This window comes from Balaenoptera physalus, assembly GCF_965194825.1.
Source record: "Balaenoptera physalus genome assembly, chromosome: 13".
NCBI classification, from domain to species: Eukaryota; Metazoa; Chordata; class Mammalia; order Artiodactyla; family Balaenopteridae; genus Balaenoptera; species Balaenoptera physalus.
The window spans coordinates 95,954,804-95,980,185 of record NC_138892.1 but is presented as its reverse complement, the minus strand read 5'-3'; the positions used below and the strand labels follow the sequence as shown (position 1 = coordinate 95,980,185).

The following is a 25,382-nucleotide window of genomic DNA, read 5'->3' as shown; positions in this document are numbered from 1 at the left end:
ATCTCTGTGGCACCATCTTAGCCAAGTGGATGGACGGCCTCCGCATGGGCAGTTAGATGATTAAATCTGTATTAGTTTCCATAGCAACATATGATTTATTAATGGTGCATCCATGAGTCTTTAAGTATATATTATCTGTAAGTCAGAAACAAATTATAACACAGTCATAGGAGAAAAAGAACCAAGTGGAAGGTAGATAAGGAAACAATTGAGATATTAATCAAAATTTAGTTTGATTTTTTTCTCTATCAGATATTAAATAATAACACAGATAGAGTCATGACCAGCAAAGATACAAAATGTCAGTCTTATTCTGCCACTGTGTTATTGTTCATTATTACTTATTCCCAGTTCACACCTTTTCTTCATTATCTCTCACCCATTCTTTCTTTATATTCGTTTAGTCTTACCTCTGTGTCTAATTCCTGCTTTCTCACCACTTACCTCCTTGCCTCTCTCCTTAATATCTTTCTTAGTTTGGCCAAGTATTCTTTTATTTCTAAAATACAGTAATATGACTTTGCCATAATAATACAGAAACTGAGCTGTAATAAGAAATACCCTGACACATAAGAATAGGCTGAAGAGACACAGTAAGAATATGTTGTTAAAGGCTCAGTAAAAATAAGATAGGTGGATGAATGGATAAATGGATGGATTTCAGTTTATAAATATTTATTAAGTTCCAAATAGCAAAGTACTCTGTTAGATTCTGTGATAGATAATAAGTGAGGTCTGATTCTCTGTCTTTAGGAGGTTAAAATCTACAGGAAATTTATACACAGAACTAACCAAACACAGCACAAGACAGACCATGAGCAGTAATATGAAGGGAGAAAAAAATGGGAAAAAAAAGAGATAGAGAAGAAAGGAGAAGTGGAATATTATTCAAGAAGGAGGAAATAGAAATAGAGTAGTTAGCAAATGGAAAATTAATATTGATTTTAAGTATTATATTTCAGGGTATTCAAGAAAGGAAACGTGTGTTTCAGAACTTAAAGCACATGATACTAATTTTTTAAAAAATCATATGGATCTCACATTCAGCCATGGCCTGGTAAAAGTATTGCATGCTACGACTTTATTAAGACTTTATTATGAATCAAATAAAAGCTATGTAACTAAAGATCTTTTGTTTAACATAAATTGTGTAGATTAATGCAAATTGGCGTGAGGTACTTGTATCGGGCCACCGATAACAGCTGCTGCCTTTAAGAACAGAAACTAAAATAGTAAGAAAAGATACAGAAAGAGGCTTAAACATTTCTGTACAGAATCCAATGAAAAAAATTCACGTTTACCATTAGATTCTGTACCATCAAAATGTTCTAATGGTAAAAACCACCTTTTAAAATTATTTCAAGCATTTCTGTTTTTTACCTTTTAAATTACATCTTGTACAGGGCAATAAGAAACTATTTAATGATGAAATGCCAATTAACAACAAGTTCAGTATGTCAAGTAAAAGTAATGATATTTCCTCACCAAATACCACAGCATGATTTATAGAAATGCCATCCTTTCCCAAAGAATGGAATCCTTTCATTTGGTGCAGTAAATTGCGTACTGTCTTTTTACAGCTGTTCCCAAAGACAAAGATATTTTTGAGCTTCATTTATAAAACATAAATATCAGATTGTTGTTCCAGCCTTCTTGTAATTCAAAATAGCATCAGCGCTGGCTGAACATTATTCATGCAGTGGAAAGTAAGAAATGGTGACAATTTAAAGTTAACATTGTGAAATGAAGATGAATATGTAAAATGTTAACCTCAAATGGTTTAAGTAGATGTTATGAATACTTAAAGAGAGGAGAGCAGGATCTTGGTAAAAGAGCCTTTTGAAATTATTTCCACTTCCTACTGTAAGGGCAATCTGCCTGTTACTAGATTCGTATGATCCCACTTACAGAGTGATGTGTTCTGGGAGAGATTTAGACAGAGGGCTGTGGATTACAGGAAGAGACTGATTCTGTCTGAGGTGGTCACAAAGATGTCTCGAAGAAGGTGGTATTTGATAGAGACAGAGTGTCAGAATTGGATATTCGAAGTGAGGGAAGGGATATTTCAGGCAGAAGGAATACATCAATAGGACAACAGAGGCAAGAAAGCCCCTGGGCAAATGGAATGGGGAGTTTGACTAGCCTGTGAGGTTCACGGAGTTCTTGACAGAGAAATAGTGACAGATCAGATGAGATGGTAAATTAGGGACAGATTGTGAAAGGCTTTAAGGTTCACGCTAAAGAATCTGGTTTTTATTGGCTAGTGAATAATAAGCTAAGTGATATTTTTCCCCAAGGTTTTAAACCCAGAACATTCACATGACCAGAACTGTGCTGTTTATTGGGCATTTAGAATGCACTCGGCTATGCCAGGTAATTTACAAATATTATCCAATATGATCATCACAAAAGTATAGTTAAAGGAAGTAGTAACCCCATTTTACAGATGAGACAACTGTCTCAGAGAGGCTATATAATTTGCCTTTGTTCAACAATCTAATAAGACAAATTTTTACCCTAAATTATATGCTCCTTACTCTTCATAATTCTGTTTTCATAATCCTATTGTTTTTTCAAGACTGTAATTTTGTAATTCTCTTACTCTTAATAATTCGGTATTTTGAAGAAAGGAGAAATAGGAGAGAGTTAGGCTTGTTTAGAAGCTATTTTACTAGGACAAGAAAAAATAATATTTCTAATTGAATTATATCTATAACTAGTTCAAGTAACAGCAAATCTGAGCTACCACTGTTCCTGAAAAATACACGTTGAAAAATTGCATGATTATCATTTTAGAGTTTTATTATGATGTTGAGGGTTCTTACACAAGTGAAAACTTAAATTTCTTTCATTATCTATTCAGTTTCTGATGATAGTCAGAAAGCTTTGCAATGCAGCTAACAAGAGCTTCCTTAGCCAGATTCATTAAGTGTAACTGCCATTTTTTAAACCATCAAAATTAAGCACTTAATATGTGCAAGACATAAAATATGGCAAGAATCTTAATTCCATTTTTTTCATTTTAACCACAACAACATTGTAAGATAGGTATTCTTTTCCCATTTTCTAGACAAGGAAACTAAGGTTCCCCGAGGTCTCTACGGGGTAGTCCATATGTAATGGAACTGGTATTCATGTTGAGCTCTATTTAAGTCACTATTCTTTCCACTACACCTGAATGTCCTGTAACCGCCCACGCCATGTAATAAAGATGAGTGATCTTGAAGTGATATTCATGCCACACGGTTGCAGAGGAATGAAGTAAAAGACAGTCTGTGGCACAAACTTGAAGTGGAGTGTCATGGTTATTGCACAGACTTTGAAATCAGAGAAACATGGATTTAACTCTCATGCCCACCATGTAAAAGCATGTGACCTTAGGCGTGTTACTGAAGCTTTCTGAGGCTCAATTACAAACTGGGAAAATGCAAATAATAATATCCATGTTAGAGGGTTGTTCAGAGGATTAAGCAAAGTAATGCCTAAAAAGTTCTTAACACGAAGTAGATTCTTAATAAAAGTAAGCGCTGTTAATAGTAGTAGTTGTGTTACCATGCTGCCGTATCTCCTCGATTCCCAGGGCTTCAGCTACCATCTCTTCTGCGATCTCTTCCAAGTATTAGATCCAGACCTCTCTTCTGAATTCTGGATACCTATAGCTCATCACCCACTTGGCATTTGCACTTGGATATCCCACATGCATCTTATACTCGTTGTGTATCAAACTGAACTGAACTAATTACACACATCACCTTCTTCCCACCCTGCTAATCTCTGCTTGCCTGCAGTCATTTTCATATATGATCCTGATAATGTGTGAGTTTGTGTGTAAAATCAACCCCCCAAGCAACCCACAACTAATCAAATTTCAAGTCACTAAGTTCTGCATTTCTATTTTTGCTCTACTTTTGTAGAACAAAAGTTCTACATTTCTCTTGACATCATGCTGTTCCTAGCTGCCATCATTCCTCTCCTAGAATACTACCATCACACCCTACATCTGCCTGTCCTTACAAACCAGCTCTCTGTAGTGTAACCAGAAGTATCCTCCTACCCACCCTGAGACTTAAAGGAAATTGGCTTTCAATCCTTTCCCATTTCCAGTGTTCAAATCCCCTCGGGATTTTTGTCAATTTGGAGGAGGCTTTCATTCGCACGATTTCCTCTTCCCTCAGGCATCCACCAACTTCTATGGTGACCATTTCTGTGTCCTAACACATGCATGTGAAACTCAGCCCCTTCGTCAAGTCACACTAATGAGCCACTCACACAAAACACGTGTGAATGTCACAAACATTAGTAAAGATTGGGGTTTGGGGAGATGGAGAAATGTTTAGTATTCAAAATGCTAACTTCAACTGAAACATTAGGCTTTCCCAGTTTTAAAATGCTCTCTGACCTCCTCATGATCTGGATATTTCTGTTGGCTGATTGCCCCTCCTGTATCCCAATATCACACCATCATGCTGGCTCTTCTCTCCATGTTTTTTTTTTCCAGCCCCTCCTCTCTTATCTCTCTCCCTCACTTTCTGGAATAAGGCCATTCTTTTCTTTGTAACTTGAATACTAGTTTGACTGTCTTTTGTTGTTTGTTTTTGTTCGTTTGCCTAGATTCCTCTGCTCATACCTTTAGAGTGTGTCCTTCTATCCCAAGTGGTTCGTTATCAAGTATTTTTTCATTAAAAGTTCCCCTAATAGGAATTTGGGGGCCAGCGGTTAACATAATAAATGTTTTGCTTCTATTGCAGAATGCAAATCTAACTGTTTCACTCCCCTGCTTAATAACCTGGAAGTGGCTTCCCATTGCCTTGAGCAATAAGCCTCAACTTTTTTAGAAGGACTTAGAAAGTATCCTATGATCTAGTTTCCACTATTGACCATTCTGATGTTATTCTGGTTTCTCAAATACATTGTGCTTTCTCCAGCCCCCAAATCTTCATATACACTGATCTTCACAGATCATATTTTTTCTCTAAATCTTCAGCAGGCCAACTCTTACTGTAGCCTGTACTTACCTGTATAGACTCTTACTTACTCTAGGTTAGATCCTGTTGCTAGGTCCTCTTTTATCATCATTCACTTCTTTACAATGCCTCTTCCACTTGTAATTATTTAAAATGGTATATTTCGTCTCTCCTGTTGTAGACTCCAAACACCACTGGAACCAGGACCAAATTTCTTTTCTTCACCATCATATCTTCAGCCCCAAGCATACAGCAGGCACTCAATTTTTTAAAAAATTTATTTATTTAATTTATTTATTTTTGGCTGCGTTGGGTCTTCGTTGCTGAGCGCAGGCTTTCTCTAGTTGCGGCAAGCGGGGGCTACTCTTCCTTGTGGTGCGCGGGATTCTCATTGCGGTGGCTTCTCTTGTTGCAGAGCACGGGCTCTAGGCACACGGGCTTCAGTAGTTGTGGCACGTGGGCTTCAGTAGTTGTGGCGCATGGGCTTATTTGCTCTGTGGCACGTGGGAATCTTCCCGGACCAGGGCTCGAACCCGTGCCCCTGCATTGCCAGGTGGATTCTTAACCACTGTGCCACCAATTTTTTTAAAACTACATGAAAGTACATATTGAGCAAAGCATGTGTGTAAAGTACAGCACTTCATCTCCCTTGACTTCTGGGCTTTAATTTATCCAGCATGGAGGGATCAGTCCTCCAGGAAAATCATAAAATCCCAGTGATGGTGGAGGACACAGGAAACAGGAAACAATTTGCTTTAAAGGTCTGAAAGTTCTGTTGTTGACAATGCTAACTCAAGGAGGAGGGAAGATAGAGGGCAGTGCTTACAAAAGGTCACAAGGATCGCACCTAAATATGCTGTGAACTATGTGTTTCGTAAGCAGAAGCCACTCTTTGTTAACTATCCTCAGGATTTAATTAACTGGTGTCACAGTTGGAGAGACACTTCATGCCTGTGGGGAAATTCAACTGAACTCATTAATTCTAAAATAACTGATTAGCGCCATTATCTTTCACATTATCTTTCTATAAGTGGGACAGCTACATTTTTACAAGCATCTTTCTAAGGTAAAACCACTTAAAAACTATAAATACTGTTAGGGATAGAGAAGCAAGGTAGAGAATTTTAAAATTCAGGCAAAATAATGTTTGTCAGTGCTTCATGTTGAAATAACACTTGTTATTGAAAATAACACTTGTTTCACAGAATTGACCTGTCAGAGACCCCTATTTTTCAAAACATATTAAGCCAGAAGAATGTCACACATTTTCAGAACTTGCCTGATCATTGGACTGTCAAGGACAGATGTATGTGATGGCTTCCTGGAAGGTGGACCCACCTCCTCCCAAGTCAATCATCAACCAGGCAGCTTCACAGGTCTCTAAACTCGTCACCACAGTAGGTCCTAGAAACTGTTCCCACGATAACCTTCAGTCAAACAGGTTAGCTCAGGCTGTCTCACACAGGTGTAATAATAGAAAAAGAAACTCTTTCATGATGCCGCAAAAAAGGGTAATATTGATTATTGAATAAGTAGACTGAAAGTCAGAGTGGTTATGGAACCATTTATGAACCATGGTGTTAGTGTCCTAAAATGATACATCTTCTAAAATTTACATGTCCCAAAGAGAATCAAGGAGAAAAATAGGTCATAAATACTGTAGCAATAATTAGCTATCGTTTTTGGAGGCTCTACTAAATATCACATATTCAACTGGGTAATGTACACATATAATCTCACTTCCCCCCCCGCCCCGCCAAAACCTGGTCATAATAGGTTTTAGCTTTTCCATAATTTACCTGAAGCAAAGGAGGCTCAAAGAATTAAAATGAGAGACTATCACTCAAGTGAGATTTGAACCCACGTTGGCCTACCTACAAAATTTCTTTTTATCTCCAAAACTGCTTTTTTTCATGATATCACACTTTCTGAGCATCTCTCAAGCATAATCTAGAGGAATAAGTCATAGTTTGTGCTGAGAGAGTTCACCACCAATTAAGGACAGGTATGAAAGGTAGCATTTGGGCTACCTTTGTGCCTCAGTGTTTTCATCTGTGAAGTGAGATAATAACTTAATGAGAGGTTCTGAGGATGAAATGAAAAAATGTATTTTAAAACATTTTATAAAATATAAAATGTGATATGTGACTATTGTTATTATCCTACATATCACATAAAATCTTGGCATATCTCCTCAGCATGTTTTCTTTGATCTCCAAAATTAAGAGCTCCACAGAGCTTCTACCCCAGGTCCATATTGACAGTCAGGAAATAATTACTGCATTAGTATATATAATAAAATGCTATTTTACACACACTTATGCACACACATGGCAACTTGCTAAGGAAATATTATTAGTATTTATTTTAAATTAATGCTTAATGGGTAAAAATTGACTTATCATTCTGCACTCTGGTTGGGCAGAGCAGAGTAAGAGTGAAAGCTGAAGGTGCAAAGATAATCTATTTAATCAAGGACATGGCAAATGCAACAAATTCAAGGGTTGTAACCCAGTAACCTACAGGCTGAGACTGGCCTGCCAATGTGTTTTCTTTCTTTTTTTTTTTTTTTTTGGTATGGCACCTTTTATTTATTTGTAATTAAACTATTTAGAATATAATCAATGCCCATGAATCTATTATGACCCCAAAACAAAGCTAATATGAACATTCTTGGACATGTTTTTTGGAGCACATACACATTCATTTCTGCTGAGCCTATATCTAGAACTAGAATTGCTGGATCATGTGTTAGGTAAATATTCAGCTTTAGTAGATATTGCCAGTTTTCCAAAATGCTTAACCTAATTTACACTACCACCAGCAGTGAATGAAATTTCCACTTGCTCTAAATTGTTGTCAATACTTTGTATTTGTTGTCTTTTTAATTTGAACCACCCTACGGGTATGTAGCTTGTCTTACTCTTTAACTCCTTAAAAGTTGCCCTGTGCTCTCATTACTTTCTACTAGTAAAGGACGTGCTCTTAAAGATGTTTATTAACTTCTTGATGACCAAGTCTAACGGCTTTTCTTCAATCCTTGCCCTTCATTTCTTAGCGACATGTGACACCACTGACCCCCACTTTCTTCTTGAAACCGTATTCCATTGACTTCCATGATATTACATTATCCTAGAAGGTACGTCTTTATTCACAGTTCCAAAATCCAGTATACCCTTTATTTTATGTTTGCCTAGAGACAAACAAATGTGTTTTCTTTGGCCAGATTTTAATGATGCTTTTAGACAATGCCTGTATCCTCCCATTTGCTAACTAATCCATCATTCAATCCTCTTATACTTGACTCGTTCACACATTTATATTACCTGCCTGACATTTGAGTTTTGGACCCCTTTACCAAGTAAGAGGCAAAAGAGATGAAGGCTCTGTCTCATGAAATCATAAAAGACAGAACTAGATGTATCTGAGCATGTAAAACATGAAAGGCAGTGTTGGCATGAATGTGGACTCAGGCACCAAGAGAGAACTGACATATTCCACCTGAGAAGATACATTTAAGACCCACATAAAGAAGTCTGGCAGTACACAGCAGATGGTAAGCATATTCACTCAGCAAGCAGCTTGCAAGAACCTGCTGTATGAGCTTCAGAGCAGTTTCTGACACCACGCAATAAGCACGATGTAAGTTGATGTTCTTTATTATAATATTGTCATCATTGAAATCATTATCATTACTATGATTATTGGTCAGACACAATTCTAGGAAGGACAAAGTCACACAAGGCCTGTCTTTCTCTTTACTCCCAAATAGAATATATCCCCAATGTCCTGCACCATTCCTGATACATGCTGGTTGCTCAAAATTTTCTGAAGAATGATAGAATAAATAATGGGAGATTAGGGGGAGGCCATCCTTAGTCTTTGAGATCAACATCCAAATTCTGCTGACAGTTTCTGAAAGAAAGAAAGTATCAGGGCAGCTCTGGGACTTTAATCTTCCTGAAGGAACTGAAAGGACAGACTGTCTTGCTGGAAAAGGTTTCCCAGGAGCCGGACAGGAGGCTAAGTGAATGAATTACATAACGTCTGCAGAGAATTATGGCTGTAAGTGCTATATAAGCACCGGACACCATTAATATTACTATTTAAAAGAATTGAGCATCCCATCACTTCTTATGTGGTAACCTTAGCACAGCAGAATTTTCTAAATGTTCCCTCTAAAATGCCCTCTCTAATAATACTAATCATTGATTGGTTTGCCAGCTGAAGCACTGATAATGTTCTAGAAGCACATCACACCGGCAGGTCACACGGGCAGATCTGGTGCAGCCAGCTGTTGCTTGAACTCTGGTCAGGTCTTACGTGAACTGTTACAACATCCTCCTTACTGTCTGCTGACCTTAGATGGGCTCAGTCAGCCAATTCCTAACTACACTAGGCCCATCCTTCTAACTATATTGGCCTTTCTAAACTGTGATCTGTCTAATCATGCCACTTTCCTGCATTAAAACAGTGCCTGATTTCTTTTGGCCTAAAACCATCCAGATTCCTTAATAAGGCATAACTTGCACTGGGCTATTTGCTCTCTCCTCTTGAGTATCCCAGCACTGTCTACCCACTCCAGAGCACACTGGAGTCTCTTCCTACTTCTCCAGATGACTTTCCTGACTTTTGTTTCCCTGGGAAACTCCTGAGTATCTTTCAAGCATCCCTTCTACCCTGAAACCTTCCCTCATATCCATCTGCAGAAGCAGAATGAATTGCTATCTTCTCTACATGTCTATAACACTGAACAATTTTCTTGTATCGACCAGGACCTTTGGCTGCAAATTTTGGAAGTCCAACTTAAACAATTTAAGCTATAAATTGGGATTTATTCAGTATGTATCTGTGGCTAGTTCTCTTCCTTGACCCACATCCCAGGGACTCATCCTGCATTTTTCTCCTCTTTAATGCTGCCTATTCTGTCTCCAATAGGTTTTCTGTCCCAGGACTGGCTTTAGAACAAGTGACAGGCTCCTGGGCCCCCGCTTCCTTGCTGAAGCCAAACCCCTAGGCCCCTTTTGCTTCTCAAGCAACTTACCTCTAGTTCAGGAAAGGGAAATACCAAGGGGCATCAGAATGTGTGGATCCTAGACCTTATTCTGACATCAATTAGCTGTGTGGCATTTACACCATTGTTCTCTCAAGTGTGACATGAGGGTGTTGGACCAGAGACATTTCTATATTAAACTTTGTTATACAAAGGACATTTCAGTGAAAATATTTTTACTGCAGAGTCGAGCAATACCTTTACCAGTCTCAGAAAAAGAAAAAGAAAAAGTTTTAAATAGTTTTATATCCACCAAATAAATCAGCATTGGCCTTGCCTAAGTTTACCAGATCCATTCTGATTACTTTTAATACTTCCTTTTTGCTCTGCTTCTCAGCAGGGATGACATGCCTGCCGCATACATTCAGAATTTTCTCCTGAATATAGATTCTAGGAAAAGCTGAAGTGAAGGGGACAGAGAAGAAAAAAATAACATAGATGACATTTCTTTTAGGCTCACTGCCTAGATTGCACTTGGCCTGCTGCCTTATTCTCATTAGTCCCACTGACTGAATCTGATTAGCCCACCCTGATTTATTTTTGGCAACCTGGGAACACATGGGCCAATGCTTATTTTAATGGCTGATACAATCATCCCCAAAGCTGTTGTTAGCATTTGGAGGATTAGTTCCTTTTCCTGGAGGCTTTAACTGTCTACAAGGCATCATGACACATGAGACATATATTCCTTACACACTTTACAAAATTGAGTTTATCTTTTCCTCTTTTCATTACCATAAACACTTCCAGTTTATTGGCTGTTAAAACATAGAGCAAAAAATTCTTAGTAGTTGTGTATCTGATGTCTGTAAACATTATTTTCTGAGTTAGTGAATCAACTTTTATAATCAATAATGAATAAAAACCAGATTTCAATGCTATTGGATACTCAACGCTTGGTTTAGTCTCACGTTCCACCCGATCGCTGGCAATGGAGAATGGGTCACATTTTATGTTTGGTCCCAAAAGTACAGAACTCTGTTTTAGAAGTCTGCCCATGTATCTGAGGATGAGAGACAAATGTGGATAAAGGACATTTAAAGAGTCAATCTGTACTGACAATCCCAGGTTACAGAAATCTTCCCAGGCCTGCCCAGATCAAAAACCACCTGGCATATGCCAGGCATTGGTCCTGGAGCTGGAGACACAGCTAGAAATAAGATGCAGTCTCTGCCCTAGAGGACTTACAGTCTAGTGTAATAGGAATAGCGTGAACACAATTAAGTCTACTAAATGTTAACATAGAATTAAACTTCTCTTAATGGCCAGATAGTCTTTATAAGTACTAGGACCTTTAAAAACCAGATTTCTTAAAAAATGGAATAAGAAGAAAAAAAAAGTCAGTATGTTTTTAGGTCTATACAGTATCTTTTAAAGGATTGATGTATTGCACACTTGATTTGGTTGCTGACAATATGTGAGGTACCAAAATCAATAAGTAGATTAATCCTAAGAAGAGAATGCTCACATATAATTAATGCAATCGGCAATTTTTTCATTCATTTAACAAACATTTATCAGCTATATCCTGTCTGTCAGACTCAATGTTAGGAAAATAAGTCAAGAGGAGAAGGCAAAGACATGTAGAACAACAGTGGAGTTCAGTCTTGGTACTTGTGTACGGTGGTTAAAAGTCCAAACTACATGTGTGACCTGGAGCAAGTGACTTAATCTTTCTGGCTCTCAGTTTGCACAGTGACAAACTGAGATGGAAATAATAATATCCATCTCGTGAGATAACTCTGAATATTAAATGAGATGACCGTGTTTATAGCCTGCCTAGTGTGGTACCTGGATCCTTGTAAGTCCTTGACAAGTTTCAGCAATTTTTCTGTCCCACTTTTGTAGAAAAGAAACCTGAGGCTCAGAACAATGAAATAATTTGTCCTGGACACTACATACCCAGAAGGTAAATTAAAAACAGATCGGCAGGGGCTTCCCTGGTGGCGCAGTGGTTGAGAATCTGCCTGCCAATGCAGGGAACACAGGTTCGATCCCTGGTCTGGGAAGATCCCACATGCCGCGGAGCAACTAGGCCCGTGAGCCACAACTACTGAGCCTGCGCGTCTGGAGCCTGTGCTCTGCAACAAGAGAGGCCGCGATAGTGAGAGGCCTGCGCACCGCGATGAAGAGTGGCCCCCGCTCGCCGCCACTAGAGAAAGCCCTCGCACAGAAACGAAGACCCAACACAGGCAAAAATAAATAATTAATTAATTAATTTAAAAAAAAAAAAAAAAAACAGATTGGCAAATGTTAGAAAGTCTATGAGTCTTGTCAAGACCAGAGAACAGAAGAGGACGGATTCTGACTGTGGAGTGTGGGAAAAAATCAGGAAGGAATATTTAAACCAACTACACAAATGATTTTTCAAATACTGTTCATGAGCATTTATCTGGAGACTTGGAGCAAAGTTTTCAGTCCACTAACTGCTGATTTTTCCATCAACGCCCACGACTCCTCAGTCTGGTCCTTTCCTCAAAGAGCATCTTAGTTTCTCTTATTAAGGACTGCCTAACCTTTAACGAGGATTATCACAGGTTTCTCAGCCCTGACTATTTTAGAGCCCAGAACTGACAGGTGAGACGTCAGAGAGGAAATAACTGCCTTGAAACATTCTTCTAGAATTTTCCTGGGACTATGGCAGGACTACTCCCTCCAAAGTAAAATAGTGCTTCTTCAAACCATACAGCTCATTCAACATAGGTGAAACAAAGTCCTTCCACAGGACTTCTCTGGAAGTCGAGTGCCAAGATGATTTTCATTCATTTATAATTACGCATTTCCATAATGTTTATTTTGTGTTTATTACATGGCACAATCCATGAACCGGAAGCAGCTTTTCAATCAAGAAGAATGCTAAAAGTAAAAAAGCCTGAGAAGATCAATTGCCACAATAGGGTTAATCTCCCTCTTTCTGCTTTTCCTCGTACACTAAAATACCTATGTAACTCTATTTCACAAAGCAATGCTTATCACAACACTAGTTTTGGGGAAATTATGTCAGTATAATTTTATTGCAAAGTAATCTGAAATCTGACCTCCATTTCCTTTTTCTCTCTTTTCTTAAACAGAATTCTACAACATTCCACGTAACTGTCCAAGATGATAATAGCATCGCTGTCTCTTTAGAAGCTTCAGATGTCATGAGTCCATCATCTGTGTATGTGGTGAAGATAACTGGTGAATCAAAAAATTACTTCTTCGAATTTGAGGAATTCAACAGTACTTTGCCTCCTCCCGTTATCTTTAAGGCCAATTATCACGGACTGTATTATATAATCACTCTGGTAGTGGTAAATGGAAATGTGGTTACCAAGCCATCCAGATCAATCACTGTGTTAACAAGTAAGCATCACGTGCAATATTGTCCTCTGTGTCTCTTTGTTGGGTGTATTCCCCTGGGGGTTCTCATGAAAACAGAGCCCAGAATGGCAAGATCAATTGCCTTGAAATCAAGTGTCAAGATTCAAAATTCTGCTTTACCTTAAGAATACAGTCTCTTGCTGAAGCTGGATCACGTTTTACTGTAACCTTTTGTTAATCAAAATGTGCTTAAACCAAAAAAAGTCAACCTATTTTGAAATTGAATGACAATTTTAGATTCATGATTGGACAATGTAATTTGCTGCTATATAATTTAATAGTATGATTATAACTAAGTTTTTTTTCTAGAACACATATTCTCATATTAAGCAAATTGCTTTTTGAGGCAATGAATTTATACTAATATTTAGCTGGCTCAAAATCAAAACTACACAGTTTTAGTTGAGAGAGAGTAAAAGATATCGTTACTTATCAGTTGCTATTCCTCACCTCACCCTCAAAATAGCCTAAGCTTCCACTGCCCAAGAAAAATGCCAAGAAAAAAAAGTCATTGACATTTTAACCTTTAGTAGCACATGTCTTAAGAGGTCATGCTGATATTAGAAATTTTTTAGGAATGGTTTTAAAGACATATGATTTTCACTTTTCTCTCTGCCTTTAATACATAATCTCAAAGTAAAATTCGGCTCTACTGTATATGTTGATGTATGGAAGAAAAACTGTTATGTGTAAGATGGTAGAGTTTATCACTAGAGCAATGCAATGTCTCAGCAAAGTTCTTTATGCTCTTTGCTCCAGTGGTTGCAATCTTTTAATTGCCATCTATACGTGATCTTTCTGGCCACAATTAAGGAAAAGGACATAGTGCTATTTTCTGTTGGGATAAAAGGAAAGAGAAACACCAAGAAACAAGAACTCAGAATCAAGCTAGAGGACATATTTTTAACATGTCTGTCAAAAATTAATTAAAGTTTCCCTTGGCAGAGTTCCAGGATCCGTACTGAGTTCTAAAAATTAGGAATGGCACAGACCCAAGACCTTCAAGGTTTATCGATATAATGAACAAATCTAGGACCGAGCTGAATTAAAGGAAGGACTTGCCTGGAAAAATGCTGTCTTAAGCTCCAGAAATGGCGAATTAGGAGCCAATAAAACCAGGCAGCAGATCTAGGCATATAATGCCTATAATATAACACTTGGAATCAGAAGCTCTGCCTTGCTCATCTTCCTAATTTCATAAGCATGACCTAGCATGACCCTTATGCTTAAATGGTGATCAGTAAATATTAATTCAATTTAGCCGAGCAAGTAACAAGAAAAGGAACCAGGAAAAAAAGGCTAAGACACAGAGCAAAATAAAACTAGTCATTGTTGCTGACCCAACACTCATTCGCAGGCGCTCAGCCGCTCTGGATCAAAGCTGGAGGAGTCGGCCCTTTAGTTAATGGTTCACAAAGAAATGTGTTAAGTAAGTAGATGGTGAAAGATTTCTGGAATATCTTGTTGATATTTTACCATGTGCAGTAAGTTCTACTCAACATGTTTTCTATTTTCTTTTGTGATTTCTTCTTTGATATATGGGTTAGGAATTGTGTTGTTGAATGTCCAAAACTTTGGCTATTTTGCAGAGATCTCCTTATTGATTTCTAGGTAACTGTCGTTGTGATCAGAGAACATGCTCTGTGCAATTTCAATGCCCAGAAAGTTGTTGAGATTTGTCTTATGGCCCCAAATATGGCCTCTCTTGTTGTGCTTTCTGTGAGCACTTGGTGGGTGCAGTTTCAATAAATGTCAATTAGGTCAGGTTGGTTGTTCAAGTCTTCTATACCCTAATGATTTGCTGTCAATTTGTTCTAACAATGACTGACAGAGGGACTGGATTTGTCTATTTCTCCTTTCACTTCTTTTAGTTTATGCTTTAGTTGAAGTTCTGTTGTTACATTGTTAGGTGCAAATACAATACTTTTAGGATTACCATGTCTTTTTGATGAGCTGACCTTTTTATCTATATACAATGTTACCCTTTATACCAAATAATATGCCTTGTGTTGAGGTCTATTTTGGCTGATATTAATATAGACGTTTTAGTTTTATTTTGTTAAGTATCTTCATGGTATACCAGTTTCATCTTTTTAATTTTAACCTACTTATATTTTTATATGTAAATGGGTTTCTTGTAAACAGCATAGAGTTGGATCTTGCTTTTTTCCCCAATCTGAAAATCTCTGCCTTTTAATTGGAGTGTTTAGACTAGCACTAGCCAATAAAAATAGAATGTTAACCACATATGTAATATTAAATTTTCTGCTAGACACATTAAGAAACTTTCTGAAAAGGTGAAATTAATTTTAATAACATAGTTTACTTAACCCATTACATTCAAAATATTATTGTTTCAGTATGTCGACTAAAAAAAATATGCACAACCTAAAAGTTGAGTGTTATGTTTTCTTCGGTGGACTTACTGAGGACTTCAAGCCCGGGAGGCAGCGTCTCAAGTTAACCCTGAGAAAACTGCTCCAAGGAGGTGAGGGGGGAGCTAGGATATATAGGAGTTTTGCAACAAAAGGCAGGTAGTAGGAACAAAAGATTATTGTTAATAAAAGAAAACTAGTTAAGGAATTTAATGCTTTTCTATGTATGGGAAGATGCAAGAGTCTGGGCTCACTGAAATCATTCCTTTGATACGCACTTCAGCTATCTGGGGCCTGTATCTTCTGTTTTCACATCCTGAGTTTCCTCAGGGCTTCCCATCGGGAGTGGCTGCAATCTGATGGCTGCTAGATGACAGACATTCTTTGTTTCCTTCCTGAGTTCCCTCAGGGCTCACCAGCTCACCTTTGGCAGTGGCTGCAATCGCTGATGACTGTGACATCCTTTGTTTACTGATAAGGCAGGCAATATTTTATTTCTCAAGTATATAATCAGGATATAAAAATTTACACATTTTTTACTCTTAAATATAATTAAAATAAATAAACTTTAAAATTCAGTTTCTCAGTGGCACTAGCCTTACTTTAAGTGCTCAATAGCCATATGTGGCTAGTGGATACCAATTTAAACAGTACAAGCTTAGATCATTTATATTTAATGCAATTAAGTATATTGTTGAATTTAACTTAAATCTTCCATATTGCTAGGCTGTTCGTGTGAGGAGTTGAGTCACTCTAGTCAATAGCTGAGCTCAGTTTAAAGTACTATTAACCTTCAGTTCATCACAGACTTTAAATTCTTCTGGTCAATGGTAGGTTGCCAGCAGTGACAGAAGGTATTTCTCAGTGTTCCAGTTCTACCCTCAATGTTCAGCAATTCCTGAACACACGCACCACAGAAGGGATCCATGATTTTGCCTCTCCCTTACCAATGGACTTTTTACTAGTGCTAACTTTTGGGGCAATGCAGGAGGATCTTGGTTCTCCTGGTGCAGCCTCAGGCTTAGGCAGACGTTGTGATGCTAAGTGGGGCATTCGCAGCATTCCTACCCCTCGCTATACACTCACAGACAAAGGCTACCTTAAATCTGTAGATGGTCTTGGGCTGGAGAGTCTCCTGCCCCTTCCACATAGTAGCAGAACTCTACCTTCTATCAGTGCATGAAGATCATGGGTCCAAGGCTGTTTCTGCCCTTGACTCAGGAATATACAACTTTTACTTCTACCTGTCCCCCAGAAGGAGGAAGATCTTTGCCAGAGAACTGAGAGGGAAAGAACTTCTACCTCTCTCCAAGGCATTAAGTGTTTTGCTTTGTATTTTTTAAAAAGTCCAGGGAATTAAGTTTTCTCCTTGATCTCTTAATGGTGCTAATTGTCACTTGCATCCCTGTGCCCTGGAGGGTAGGTGGGTGGCTCTCTTGCCATCAGTATTTCTCCTGAGCACCTGATGGAGGCCCATGTAAAGGGCTAGAGAGAAGTGGGCTCCGCTTGTACCTGGGAGCCCCACTCATTTTAAACCAGCTCTGTCCTATACTTTTGGACAGAACTTTTGTCTGATGGAAATGTTCTATATCTGCATTTTCCAGTACAGTAGCCCCTCATTTTTAATTTGATTTAATTTTGATTCATTCTAAGTTTAATTTAAATAGCCACAGGTGGTTGGTAGCTACCTTCTTGGACAGAGCAGCCTAAACTGTTATTTAGAACACACTTCACCTTTCTGGATCAGGAAAATTTTAGTTGCTTTCTTCTTTCCTGCTTGAATGGCGCCCCTTCTTTCTGCCACGCCCTACTAAAGGTAAAACAGTTAATGTGTCCCTTTTCTCCTCAGAGGGGCTTGTCTTTAGAATTTAGTTCATTTGGTTGCCTTGCAATCTTATTTCTCTGATAGACACAAGAAAAATTGTGTCTCATGGATTATTTGGCTTTTTCTTCTCGCTGTTGGATGTTGGGATGTTGCAGGAAGGGGGACCCCTTCCAGGGCCCGAGAGTGGGCTCTTGTCTAACACTAGGAAATGAATTGTCCGAGGAAACACATGTGCTGACAAAGCAAGAGACGTGATTGGGAAGGCGCACCTGGGTGGAGAGTAGAAGGGTAAGGGAACCCAGGAGAAGTGCTCTGCCACGTGGCTCGCAGTCTCAGGTTTTACGGTGATGGGATTAGCTTCCCGTTGTCTCTGGCCAATCATTCTGACTCAGGGTCCTTCCTGGTGGCACGGGCATCGCTCAGCCAAGATGGGTTCCAGCGAGGAGGATTCTGGGAGGTTGGTAGGACATATGGACTGGCATCTCCTCCCTCCTTTTGACCTTCCCTGAATTCTTCCGGTTCGTGGTAGCTTGTTAGTTCCACATTCCCTACCAGGACCTCCTGTTTAAGGTAACTCATGCAAGTGGCTACTATGGTGCCTGGCCAGGGCGGGCGGCTTTAGTCAGTGTTTCCCCTAACAGGAGAATAGCATTGACTTGCAGTTTTCTACATCTTAAGCAGAAGAGGAAATTTGCATTGATACCTAAAGAGTAAAAATTGATTAATGATGGTTTCTTGTCTCTCACCCTCTACTCTATTTTTAAATACTCAATTACACCATCCCAGATTTTTAAAGCAATAATAGGTTGGGAATATAAAAACTGGGGGTTAATGCACAAATATTTCTGTGACATTAGGCCTGAGGTGATGGGTTTCAGCTTCCTTCTTTAAAAAAGAGAGTATTAAAATACACGATGACTAAGATTACTTTTGAGCTCCAAAATTAGCATTATTTATCAGTTAATGATGTATTTTTGCCATCTTTATCTTTCTAAGGGGAAGCTTTTCTTGGAAGTTTAGGAAACATTTGTAGGATCTGCTCCCAGAGTTGACACGTTGAGGATAAAAGAGTACATTTGTTACAGTCATTTATTCTGTGTTAGATCTTTGTCTTCATGAAATAAGCAATTGGCCCTGGGGCAGTCCTTTGATATTTCTCTACAGTTGTTCTGAGTCTGGCGCTCTCAGAGAAAGCTGAGGAACATGGCAAAGAATAAATTCAGCACAAACAAGTCATTTGGCCAGTTCAAAAGGGTTTCATAACCCTTAGGCTCTGACTTCTGATTTATATTTAATTGATTGAGAACCTTCAGTATATAATGTGTACATTAGAGAGAAGGAGTAGTTTCTCAATAGATAAAATAATACATGAAAACAATTGCTTAGAAATTTGGGAAATGCTATTTACACACTACTGTCTCCTGTGTTTGCAAAGTCCTAGAGATAGTGGCTGTAAACATTGCAGAACACACATGGAGACACTCTACAAATATAATATTCCATACAAATTCATCCACGATAATAAAAATAATGCATGAGTTTTTATTTTATGTATTACCTACATTCTTTACGCCATGTCCTAGGAGGCAGAGAAATAAAAATAAAATACCCATACTCAGAGATTGTATATAGTAGTGGAAAAGACAAACAAAACATTACAAATATATAAGTGCCGTAAAAGAATTATGTAAGAGACTGCCCAGCCTTCTTAGGGAGCACTGGGAAGAAGAAACAATTATTTAAAAATTAGTGAAAACTTGCCAAATGAATAAAGAATGGAAGATGTCACAATCAGAGTTAAAGGGAATCATAGGTAAAAAGAATGGGGGCATATGTGCATAGCACGGCACACCTGTGAACTTCAAGAGTGAAGGTGGCAAGAACCTGTGATTCCAGGAAATAAAGGGAAAGGTGGCTAGAAAAGTTGGGAGGAGCCTTGAATACTTTACAAAAGAGTTTAGACCTTAAGCTCTAAGTGTTGAGGAACGAGGACACATCTTATGCAAAGAAATGACATAATACGATTTGGTTGGGGAAATCTCCTTCTTGTAACAGAACTGCAAGCCACAGGATCCTGAATCCTGCATTGGAATGGACAAATTATCACACAGATATTTTGAATAGTGGATCAAAGCATGAACTTTAGAGCCAAAGAAAACTGGAAACCATAATGTAGACGTTGGCAGATTATTACATTCTCTTAGTTTTCTAATTTATAATCTATTCCAGAAGTTAGCAAACTTTTTCTGTAAAGGCGGAGGTAGTAAATATTATGCTTTGTGGACCATATAATCTATGTTGCAATCATTCAACTCCACTATTTCTGCAGAAAAGCAGCCATAGATAATATGTAAACAAATAAGCATGGCTGTGTTCTTAGGAAACTTTAAAGACACCAGAATTTGAATTTCATATAATTTTCATATGTCATGAAATAGTATTCTTCTGTCGATATTTATCAACCATTTTAAACTGTAAATACCATTCTTAGCTCATAAATCATACAAAAACATGTGGCAGGCCAGATTTGGTTTGCGGGCTATAGATTACTGATTTGGTAGAGGGTGCTATTAAATAATATAAATTTTTTTGTAAGACAAAATTTTTAAATAAACTCCTTAACAAAGCGTGTAGCACCTGGTATAAGATCAATAAGTATAATTAATACCGCTGGCATTAAATAGAAAATTACTCAACGGGTTGGGAGCAAAAGAGAACCAAAAGAGATCAGGAGGGGAAAAGTCAGTGAGGTGAAGGTGAGAGGTGTAAGTCAGAGACTCCGACAAAAGTGAGAGTATCAAGTAGCCTGCAGACTTAAAAGTTTTGAACAGAAGTAAAAAAGAAAAATTAAGATGAGATTGGAGGCAGGAAGAATAATTCAGAAAGCTATTTAAATATTCCAGGAAAGTATCATAGAGGAAGCATTTTCCTCTACCCTTCTAGGTTCTTCTGGCTGGCCTAAGAATTAAATTGATGTGAGACAGATTAGTAAGAGAAAATCAAAACTAAAATGTAATAACATGTATACATGGGAGAGACCCAGGAAAACTGATAACTCATCGAAATGGCCGAAACCTTCACCTTAAAGAGCATCTTCAGCTAAAGACAAAAGAGGATGTCAGGGTGGTGGTTTGGGACTACAAAGGGGAGGAAGGCAATTGACCTGGAGATGGAAAAGTAGACATTTGGTAAACAAATGTTTGCTGGGCCATGCAGAGACAATGGGACACAGAGTGGGCTCTGATCTCCAGGCCCTGCTGAGTTTCCCCTGCCACTTCCAGCCCATTTTCTGTGCAAATACCTCTGGTGATAGCTCTATTCCAGGAACAGGCCCTCTGTCTAAATTCTTTTAGGCAGTTATGGGGAAGATTAAGGGTTCTTCCTGAGTCTTCTTTTTCTTAAAAATACTCAGCCTAAGTTACTCCTCATGCCAAAGAGACACATTTTGCGGTGGCAAATTTTGCTCTCTTACTAAAGAAATGATGGAGACTCAAACTAAGTTAGTGGGTGTAACGGTAACCATCCTCCTGGACCATGGGTGGCTGCTGCAGCCAGCTCACCTCAGTGGCCTGCTTGGATATAGCTGAACCATCAGGTCAGGTCTCAAATTATCATCAATACAGATTACAAGAGCTCTGGCCTGGGACCTGGATTTGTCCCTTTTCGCTACTCCTGCCATCAGAAGTGAGGGACTAATCCCATGGTCATCTCCCTCAAGAGGGCTATGTCAGAAGACACATGTTCTTAGGTTGGTCACATTGAAAGCAAAGGATACTGATCACTGACTCAACAGCTTTTTTAGTTTCAGTTCCTCAAAACAGAGCAATCGCAGAAAGAAGCACCTCTAAGCACTTAGCAGATACTAATAAGTACAAGGCTACCTCTGCTTTCTCGAAACAGTATTTGCTCCACATTTGCTTTTGTTTTTTCATCTTTTAAGATAGCCACATCCAGAACTTTAAAAATCTTCCCATTTATGATCTGTATGAATGGTTCAAAGGTAATGAAGGAACAAAAAATATTCTTCAATTTGAACATCAGTTTTTATTACATGGAACGCCTAATGAGGAAATAATAGTGATATTAAATGTCATTTTAAAGTTTTTTATTAAAAGAAAAAATGGGAACTTCATGGTAGGATTTTTAGTAAAAGTAATGCAGTAAAGTCCTGCTTTGTCATACACTCTGTGCTCCCACCAAAAAGTGAAAAGAAAAACAGAAGTATATTTCCAGGCTCAAAAATAAGATAGGTGTCTCTGTTAATCAGAAACTCAAAGTAGGGAAGTTAGCTGAAGTCATGGGGCCCCTGTGCTCTGGGTCTGAAAGGAGACAGTACTGAATCTGGGCCCCTGTAGAGGAGGAAGGCTTGAATTGCTCTACATTAGATATGGCCCAGAGCCAGACTCTTTGCTTGGAGCAAAGATTCTTCCTGCTTGTGAAAAAAAAGCACATATGGAGGCCTAAGGATACAGGCAAGGGACACGCATTCTTACTATCAAGGACCAAGCTTAGTTACCCTCTGACTCAGAAAATGAATTTGTGAAAACCTATATCATCCACAATATGAAGAACCCCAAAATAATGTTATATGCCCTGGTTCTAGACTGCAGATTCTGGTGAGCTGAAAGGATGCTAAACTGCCTCAAAGCAGGGAGGAAAAAACAAGAAATGGGGCAATGAGAAAACAAAATTTGGCCTAGGGCTTATATTTTAGAACACACAAAGAAATCTATGCTAAAAAAGATAGGCATCAAAATTATTATAACATTTTGTATTATTTTTTATGTAGCAATGTAACAAAAATTTACAGTATGCTATGACATACAAAGTGATAAATGAAAGAATCACACATATTAAAAAAGAATTAAGGAGGGCTTCCCTGGTGGCGCAGTGGTTGAGAATCTGCCTGCCAATGCAGGGGACACGGGTTCGAGCCCTGGTCTGGGAAGATCCCACATGCCACGGAGCAACTAAGCCCGTGAGCCACAACTACTGAGCCTGCGTGTTTGGAGCCTGTGCTCCGCAACAAGAGAGGCTGCGACAGTGAGAGGCCCGCGCACCGCAATGAAGAGTGGCCCCTGCTCGCCACAGCTGGAGAAAGCCCTTGCACAGAAACGAAGACCCAACACAGCCAAAAATAAATAAATAAATTTATTAAAAAAAAAAAAAAAGAATTAAGGAATAAGGAAACAAAAATTGGCAAAAATAAAACAGAAACATACAGAATAAATATAAATTTTAAATTTTAAAAATAAAAAATACAATCATTTAATTTAATATTTTAATTGGTTAAACTAGGTAAAATTATTTTAATTAATCAAATTTAATGTTAATTAATTGAAAAACTTCAATAGATGGGATAAATTCTGTATTAATAAAAATTAAATAAAGTCAGTAAACTGAAAGATGATACTGTGTCATTGTCCCATGATTTAGCACAGTGAGACAATACTCCCACAGATATGGAGGTGGAGAGATTCTAACTAAGGAGATTAAGAGATTAAGAAAAAAATGGAGGGGATGATTGGCACAATATTTGAAGAAATTATTATGAGAATTTCCAAGACTTGAAGAATGACATGAATCCACAGATTGACAAAGCATTCCAAGTACCTAGACCATAATTCAAAACTAAGACCATACCTAGATATGTGATGGTGAAACTGCAGATGATCAAGCATAAATAAAAATAAATTAGAAGTTTAGAAGATACTAATGGACAAAAAGCATAATATCCACAGAAAAATAACTATTAGACTGACAGAAGCTTTCTCTTCTGCAATAACTGGTGCAAGAAGACAATGGAGCAATATCCTCAAAGTGCTGAGGGGAAATCAGACTACCCAGAATTCTATACCCAGCTAAACTACATCAAGAATAAAGAAATTTTTTTTGTATACAGAGCCTAGGAGAATTTAACACCCATACTCTATCTTAAATAACTATTAAATTATATGTTTCAGCAAGAAGAAAAATGTATCCAGATGAAAGGCACAGGACACAATAAAAAATGACAATGGGGAAGTGGTATATGACAAAGGTTGCATTAGAAATTAGCAGGAAAATATGGAAAAAGAATCCATGAAACAGGCAAGGGTATCAAACAAATGATTTTAAGAAAAGGGAAGCTGAATGACAGATAAACATATGAAAAGATATTCAATCTTTTTCGTGAACAGGAAATTAAGAGACAAAATTTCACAGGCTTCAGAGTGACCAAAATTTAAAAGACTGGACTTCCCTGGTGGCGCAGTGGTTAAGAATCTGCCTGCCAATGCAGGGGACACAGGTTTGAGCCCTGGTCTGGGAAGATTCCACATGCTGCGGAGCAACTAAGCCCGTGCGCCACAACTACTGAGCCTGCGCTCTAGAGCCCATGAGCCACAACTACTGAGCCCACATGCCACAACTACTGAAGCCCACAGGCCTAGAGCCTGCACTGTGCAACAAAAGAAGCCACCACAATGAGAAGCCCACGCACCACAGTGAAGAGTAGCCCCCACTCACCACACCTAGAGAAAGCCCACGTGCAGCAATGAAGACCCAACACAGCCAAAAAAATAAATAAAATAAAATAAATTAATTAAAAAAAAATAAAAAGACTGATACAAGTAAGTGTTGGAAAAAGAATATGGAGAAACAAGAACTATCACACACAACTGATAGATAGATAATTGACATAAAGTTAGAAAACATTTTCACAATATCACATACAGTTGAAGATGTGCATACTCTACTATCCAGGATTTCCAACCTAAGGAAACATGTCCCAAAACATTTATTGCAGCATTATTTGCAAAAGTAAGTGATTGAAAACAACCTATATAACAACAACAAAAAAAAAACAGATAAATTATATTGTTTGTATAGTTGTAAAATGGATACTTAATTTTCTAGAGATACATCAAGACAGACAAATCTCAAAAACGATGTTAGATGACAAAAAGTAAGCTGCAGAATCGTACGTACAATATGATACCATCAACATAACATTTTAAAGTATGTGAAGTAATAGTCCATATGAATATTGGACACTTACAAATATAAAAGTGAAAAACATGCATGGAAAGAGAAACACCATATTCAGAGTAATAATTTACCTCTGGCCAAATTATGGGAGGCAAATGGGATCACTATATTTTGTAATGATTAATTTTTTTAATTAAAAAGGAAAAACTAAAGACAAAAAAGTAATAAATGAAGATAATAAATGATTTCTATTTTTAAACAACTGCATTTCTCTGTCCAGTCTCACCTGGCTCCTAAAACAAGAAAGGGAAGTATAACAGGGTAGTTGGCAGAGAAAGGAGTAATGAATTAGATCAAGATTTTACCTTGTCATCACTGAAAAACACATGAGTAATTACAGCTCTGGTTTATGCCACATCCCTTAATTTTTCAAAAAGAAAAACAATGAGGGAAGTAACTGGAGAGATGGTAAAATATTTCTAGAGAATGCATTTGAGTTCTAGAAAACAGTAATTCTTGTACTGAATATACCTCAAAAATGCCTGGGCATGGACTTTAGAATTTACAGCTGACCTGGGTTATATATGTTGAAGCTGAGGGAAATACAGGAAGCAAACATGTAAGTGGGCATTTTAAAAATTCTCTTAGTTTAAAATTTATGTAGTTGGCACAGCTAACAGAAAAATCACAAAATAAAATATCTATGCTCTAACCCTCCTGTATCTTTTGAATTTCAAAGTTTGACTATGGCTTTGATGTGCAGACTTCCTAACTCAGGGCATGAAAGATTGAGTGGACCTCTAACTTCTCTTTCCAGTAGACAGACCCCTGGT

General features: G+C 38.0%; 1 protein-coding gene across 3 annotated transcripts in view; it reads left to right on the top strand.

Annotated features, from left to right (window-relative positions):
- The window catches only part of PTPRO (protein tyrosine phosphatase receptor type O), a 233,999-nt gene that overhangs the window by 108,378 nt on the left and 100,239 nt on the right, over positions 1-25,382 (top strand). For all 3 annotated transcript variants that reach the window (XM_082421927.1, XM_082421929.1, XM_082421928.1), the window contains exon 2: positions 13,089-13,362. In XM_082421927.1, the coding sequence (XP_082278053.1) occupies positions 13,089-13,362 (274 nt within the window). The remainder of the gene's footprint in view (positions 1-13,088; positions 13,363-25,382) is intronic.